This window comes from Myotis lucifugus, unplaced genomic scaffold (genome assembly GCF_000147115.1).
Source record: "Myotis lucifugus unplaced genomic scaffold, Myoluc2.0 scaffold_15, whole genome shotgun sequence".
In the NCBI taxonomy this organism is placed as follows: domain Eukaryota; kingdom Metazoa; phylum Chordata; class Mammalia; order Chiroptera; family Vespertilionidae; genus Myotis; species Myotis lucifugus.
The window spans coordinates 1,133,145-1,139,666 of NW_005871063.1; the positions used below are offsets into that span (position 1 = coordinate 1,133,145).

The following is a 6,522-nucleotide window of genomic DNA, read 5'->3' on the forward strand; positions in this document are numbered from 1 at the left end:
ACGCTGATTAGCCAATGGGAAGGGAATCGGTTGACGGATAATATAACATTTTTTTCTTATATAAGAGTTGATTTTTTGGCGTACAAAATGTGTCGTGTTAGCAATTTCGTCCCTGTATTCGGTCCTAACGTTTATATTAACTCACCCCTGATCCATAGCCAGTGACCAGACCTATATGATGTCCACGGGGTTGGATGTTCCCCACCCCTGGAACCAGTTACTGGATGCACTTCCATCCTATCAGATCAATATTGCATATCGCCCTGATTAGCCAATGGGAAGGGTAGCAGTCATATGCTAATTACCATGTTTCTCTTTTATTAGATAGGATTTTTCCCTTTTATTGAATGTATTGGGGTGACAAAATCTAATGAACTAACAAGCAAAATAGAGACAGACTGGTGGATAGAAAGCAGACTGACAGCTTTGGGGGCGGGGGGTGAGGGGTTGGGAGGGAATGGAGGGATTGAGCAAAAGAGAAAAAAAAAACACCTCATGGACATCAGTGTGGTGATTGCCAGAGGGAGGAATGGAAGGGAGAAGTGGAGGAGGGTATGGGGGAATAAATGGAGACTTGGGGTGGTGAACACACAATACAGTGTACAGATGATGTGTTGTAGAATTGTATACCTGAAACCTGTATACTTTTGTTAATACTCTGACGTTTAAATCTAAGCACTCTTTGTTGTGATCAGAATAACAGTGTATTAAAGCCAGCAAGATACACAATGCCTATTAGATTATCATTCTAATTTGATAAGTGAGGAAATTTAGGCTTAGTAAAGCCAGAAAACTCATCATGATAAAAGAAAAATGGTGCCTTTAACCCAGCCCCAAAGAACATGCCAATGACCAGAATACAGAATAAATGTAAGAATGGAAGTACATCCCCTAAAACAGTGATGGCGAACCTATGACACGCGTGTCAGAGGTGACACGCAAACTCATTTTTTTGGTTGATTTTTCTTTGTTAAATGGCATTTAAATATATAAAATAAATATCAAAAATATAAATCTTTGTTTTACTATGGTTGCAAATATCAAAAAATTTCTAATATGTGACACGGCACCAGAGTTAAGTTAGGGTTTTTCAAAATGCTGACACGCCGAGCTCAAAAGGTTCGCCATCACTACCCTAAAACTTCATCTTGGACCAAATCGAATCACAGGAAAGCTATGCATTGAGTCCTTTTTTTTTTTTTTTGGCCTCCTTACAGAAACACCTTCCCCCATCTAAGATGCATCATTATATCATGGGTGGGTATAAGAAATGGCCATCTGATAATCTCCTTTGATGCTTGATCTCCTTTATACTAAAACATCCAAATAACTGTCTCACAGCAAGGCAGAATTTTGCATTTCCTAAAAAACTTTCTTTAATTACAAAAGCTGTGTAATTTATCTTGTTTCCTCTGGTGAGCTGCTGTGTTAATTCATGTGGTAACTACATTTGAATTCTGGTTCCCCCAACTGCGTGATCAAGTCAACTTCTTAAACCTCCATTTCTGTGTGTTAACTCAGCATCATCTTCTTTCTACCTTCATCAGCACCGTTGTGAAGATGAAGCCACACACGAAGGTCTGATGACAATGTTAAGAGGGAAAAAATGGCTTGTTTTCTTTTTTAATTTCTTTAAAGTATTAAGATCTCTTCAGCCTTAGAAGTCTAATACAGTATAAATAACCTGGTGTTTTTCGTTACCCTGGCCAAAGAAATGTTGTCAGATCCGAAATGGCAAAGCCTGGTTGTATGTTTCACTTGTTCTTAATCATAATTCCAAAGATATTGATTTAAGGAGAATTTGTACTGTACTTTAGAAACTGTGGGTTGGCTTCCATGTTACCTTCAGCCAGAGAATTTCCGGTTAAAGCAAGAAACAAACAAACAAAAAACCCCAATCAGACTCTGATTTTAAAAGCTGTGTAACTTTATTTCCTTCATACATACACACAAAAATGTCAAGTCGTGCAGACGGTAGAGCAGAAAAGCTCACTCATAGAAGTACAAATTTTACTTGTTCTCTTAAAAACTTCTTTCTGCATCAAAATGATTCCAAACTCAGTTCCTCATATCTTAGCCAATCAAAGAGGCCTCTTTAAGCTCATGAAACATAAGGTTTTAATTTACAAGGGATCATCTATATTTCTTTCCCAGGGCCTCACAGAAGGACTATATTTTAAATCCAATACAAATGCCTGTATGTTTTGCAAAAGATTTCCCAGATAATATATACTATTTCCAATTGCATAACAACAACAGAAGTAATTAAAGCAGAGTCATGAGATAGTTCTTTACCTCTAGTCTTTTTGAGGCACTGAGGGTTAAGTAATAGCTTTAGCAAAAATCTTCTCTAGTTAACCTTTGAATTACAAGAAAATTTTGGATAATTATTACCCTACCTTGTTGAGGATAATTTAGTGATATTTTTTCCTTTCATATTTCTATTTTTTTAAATGTGTTTTCTGAGATCTGTGTATAAGTAATCCTGATTCATATTAAGACCTAGTGAACATACCCATCCATATTAAATCTTTGACTCTTTCCATGTTTAATATGTAAATTCTAACAAATTATAGCTGACTCTCAAAAGATAAGTTAGTTTAGGATCTTGATATGAATCAGCCTGAAGTTCCTGTGAGATAAAAGTCAAGATAATCAAACTTACAATCTCTTTTGATAAGTTGTTTTAAGGAAAGCAATATGTATTTTTAAAAGATGTATGTAAATGAATCCAAGAACTCTCTCACCAATGTCAAGAACAGATTTGTGTAACAATGAAGTAAGAAAAGACATTAGGTTTTACAATTGTAGCAAAGAATACAGATGTTTTGGAAGACAAGAATTGGCTAATGTAGAAATTCCTGGGTTGGAAATTCAAGAAGAAATGAGGTAGAGATCTACGCTGAAAGCTCAGGCAGAGTTACTAGTACACCTAAAGCACCTCTATAATAGACTCCTAGGGAGGGAATAGCATAGTCCAAGCTTTCTCTCTCACTATCAGCTCCCTAACCCAGCAATACCCTTCACTAGGAAAGAGAAGAGTTAGAAACTCAGAGTAGATCAAGTTCTCACTTTTCATTCCAAACACACAAAAGTGATACAGAAGTGAGAGTCCAACCTTAAAAAGTTTAGTTTCAAGATGTTAGGTTTAATCCAGCAATTCTCAAACTGTATTCCATACTGCATGAGTGTCAAGCAAAATATTTATTGTGTGTGTGTGTGTGTGTGTGTGTGCGCGCGCGCGCTTTCCAAGTGCGTAGGTATATTCCAAATGCAGGAAATAGGTAAGATAAAGTTTAAAAAGGTTCTTTACCTTACCACTTCTCAGATATTTTATTAAGCTCACATGAGTCTCCAATAAGGACAAAGAGTATGGCCTTTTCCCAAACTTGTTTGAACAACTTTATGTCACAGAACACCTTTAGGGAACCTATGGCATTTCACAAAATACAATTTGGAAAATGCTAGTCTAACTTGTCAGTCCCAAGCATTGATACTCCTACCATCTCTATCCAAGTGTAGAAAACTGTGTTAAACACTGAGGAAATGCCACGACCTGCACCCCAAAACCAAATTTTCTCCTATAATTTTCAGGAATGGACATGTTCACCCAATGGAAGTCCATGGATTTTGGTCAGGCACAAAGCCTACCCTGGCACTTACTGGCTGTAGGACCTCAGACAAATAACTTAACTGCTTTGGTCCTTGGTGTATGGGATGATGCTCCAACCTACTGAGCCACCCGGCCAGGGCCAGGAACACTTTAAAACAAATATATATTTTATGCATTTACTGAACTTATGAATATTTGAAGAACAAATATATATATATATTATAGCTGGAGCAGTGTCATTTTGTTTTAACAGGTAAAGATATGACTACACATTCTTTAGAGACACTGACATGCATGGTGATGAAATTCACAGTGTCCTGTTAATGTGTAGTTCAAGTAACGTTGCCAAACTCAAGGTGTTTGGCACCTGGGGTGTTCTATTAAAGAATGAGATGCGGTTGTAGTCAGGTAGTTTTATTTACTTGCAGCAAGTAAACAGGGAATTCACATCCAAAGCTGTCTCTCTGAAGGGGGTTCTCAAGTTTTTCTCTCTAAATATATACTATTTAGTCAATTACATTTCGATTCCTTCTTTGCAGTTGACTACACTTACCTGGCTGGGTTCTGGTTGAGCTCATCCAGTTACAGCTGCATCTGCAAAATACTGTGCTATATTTTAGCATTTAGCAAGAATAGCATTCAGTAAGAACCGCCCAGACCTTGAAACCCAGGTCCTAGCTAACAAGTACACCCATCTTAAGTAGTGACCTTCATGTGTGGACTAATCTTCACGCTTTTTGGTGACAGTGTGCCCCTGGCTCCCTCTTTCACAGTCATCTTATAGCCAACCCTTGCTGATGTGGGGGAGAAGTGGCCTTTAGTAGCTCCCTATTGTCTGTCTGTATAATTAAGCCCAAACTTTTTTAGCATGGACTAAAACTTTTTCCTGACTTCCCCAAAATACATCAGCCACTCTTATCCCCCCCCCCCCCCCACACACACACACTCATCCCACCCTTTGAGCAATGTAAGCATTTCTGAGCTCCTCCTGTCTTTTGCACCTTTCACTCACCTCTCCATCAGAACCCTCCCCACCCTTTCCACAGCCTGGCTGCTTCCCACCTGCTCCTTCAGCTTGAGATGGGCCCTCAAATAACATCTACAGGTCTGTGTCCCCATAGTACTCTGCCCTTGTGTAAGGCTGGGCCACCTCTTGTTGACCTCTGTACTCTTCTACTTAACAGTGCTTACAGCATAATAGGTGCTTGGTAAGAACTACTTAGACAAATAAATGGATAAGCAAAAGCCAGAAAATAATGGTAGAAAAGTATCCCGAGAGAGTCTAATCATAGGCCAACAATCCTAGGTAGGATTAATAACACAATGGCACTTGATTGATAAAACTGAGTCATGTAGTTAAACCACTTGGGGGGGGGGGCACAAAAAACCTTACACAGAAAACAAGAATGTAAGTCAGCTGAGATGGATTGTGTTGTTTGAAATGAGGAAGGGGATATGCAGTCTGCTTTTAGCTTTCAGACTTGTGTTTTTTTTTTCCAAACTGGCATCCCCAGCTCTGCAGCCCAGCCTCTGGCACCTAACTGGCCCGGGCCTGACACTCCCAGAAGTTCCCTCAAGAGCCATGGGCGTCCCGGGCTTTGGGAGGCTCCCAGTAGCTCTCCAGGGCCCAGGCTGGCCGCCAGCCCAGCTCGGAGCCACCTCTGGGATCCCGGGCTGCGAGGAAGCTGGGGGCCAGGGGGCGGGGGTTCTCAACTTTTTTCCTCTCTGCATATTTAATGGGTAGTTTCCCTTTGCTTCTGTTTCTGACTTGATTAAAGAGGAGAAAAGGGAGTTTGACTACAAGAATAGTAGCAGGCGGCGCATCTGGCTTGAATTTTAAAATTCCATCCAAGTTTTTGCTGTTGTTGTTGTTTTTGTGTGTGTGCTGTTTGCTTGTTTTCATTTTTACAGCGATCCGAGAACTTCTTGGGGGGACATGGCACATCCAAAGCCCGCCCAGCCCAGCCCGAGAGCTCCAGGGTTTATTAGGGTAATATTTTACACAAAAACTCGACAGACATCAACTCAAAGGAAGCCGTGCGCTCCTTAAGTCAAAGGCATCTGTTCTGAGCGCCTCGCTCGGTTTGCCGTTTGTCACCAGCGTTAAGAGCAGGATTTTAAAAACATGAAAATGGATAAAAGAAAAGAAAAGCTAAGTCCCGCGGTCCGCCAACTCCTATTCATTATCTCCAGCAGCATATGGGACCATTCTCCCACTTGTCCTCTCCCTTTCTTCCTTAAAAGTAAAAGCAACCGAGCCTGTCCCGCTTCACAGCAAACCCACTCTTTGTGCCTGAGCGGTGCCTCTGCCACTACTACTTCCTCCGCCTCCCGCCTCCCGCCTCCCGCCTCCCCCTCCTCCCGCGCGCCGCCGACTTTCACTGGGGGAAGAAGGCGGCGGGCGCCCTTTGCGCCGGGAAGCCGGAGCCGCGATTGGGCGACGGTCCCTGAGCCTCCAGGTCCGTGTCGGTTTCAAGGCTCCTCCCTCCTGGTGAAAGACAGACTGCGGGGCGCCTGGAAACCGGTCCGAGGGCGCGCGAGGGAGAGGAGAGCTAGCGAGTTGAGGGATTGACACAAATGGTCAGGCGGCGGCGGCGGAGAAGGAGGCGGAGGCGCTGGGGGGAGCCGAGGCCGCTGGGCTGCCGAGAGTTGCGCGCTCTACCCGGCCGCGGCCACTAGCGCGGCGCCGCCAGCCGGGAGCCAGCCAGCCGAGGGCCAGGAAGGCGGGACGCGACCCCGGCGCGCCCGAGCCACCCGGGCTCTCCCCCCCGCCCGCGCTTCATGAATCGCAAGTTTTCGCGGCGGCGGCGGCTGCCGGGCGTCAAACGGGAGACGCGGGAGCCGGGCGAGCGCTGCTCGGGCTCGACGGAGGGCACCGGCGCGGAGGAGATCTCCCCGGCGCAGGGGGA

The 6,522-nt window shown here is 43.4% G+C and overlaps 1 protein-coding gene across 1 annotated transcript in view; it reads left to right on the forward strand.

The window, feature by feature from the left end:
* The first annotated feature begins 6,394 nt into the window (after positions 1 to 6,394).
* The window catches only part of FZD1 (frizzled class receptor 1), a 2,628-nt gene continuing 2,500 nt past the window's right edge, over positions 6,395 to 6,522 (forward strand). The window contains exon 1 of the mRNA XM_006085066.3: positions 6,395 to 6,511. Coding sequence (XP_006085128.1) covers positions 6,395 to 6,511 — 117 coding nt within the window. The remainder of the gene's footprint in view (positions 6,512 to 6,522) is intronic.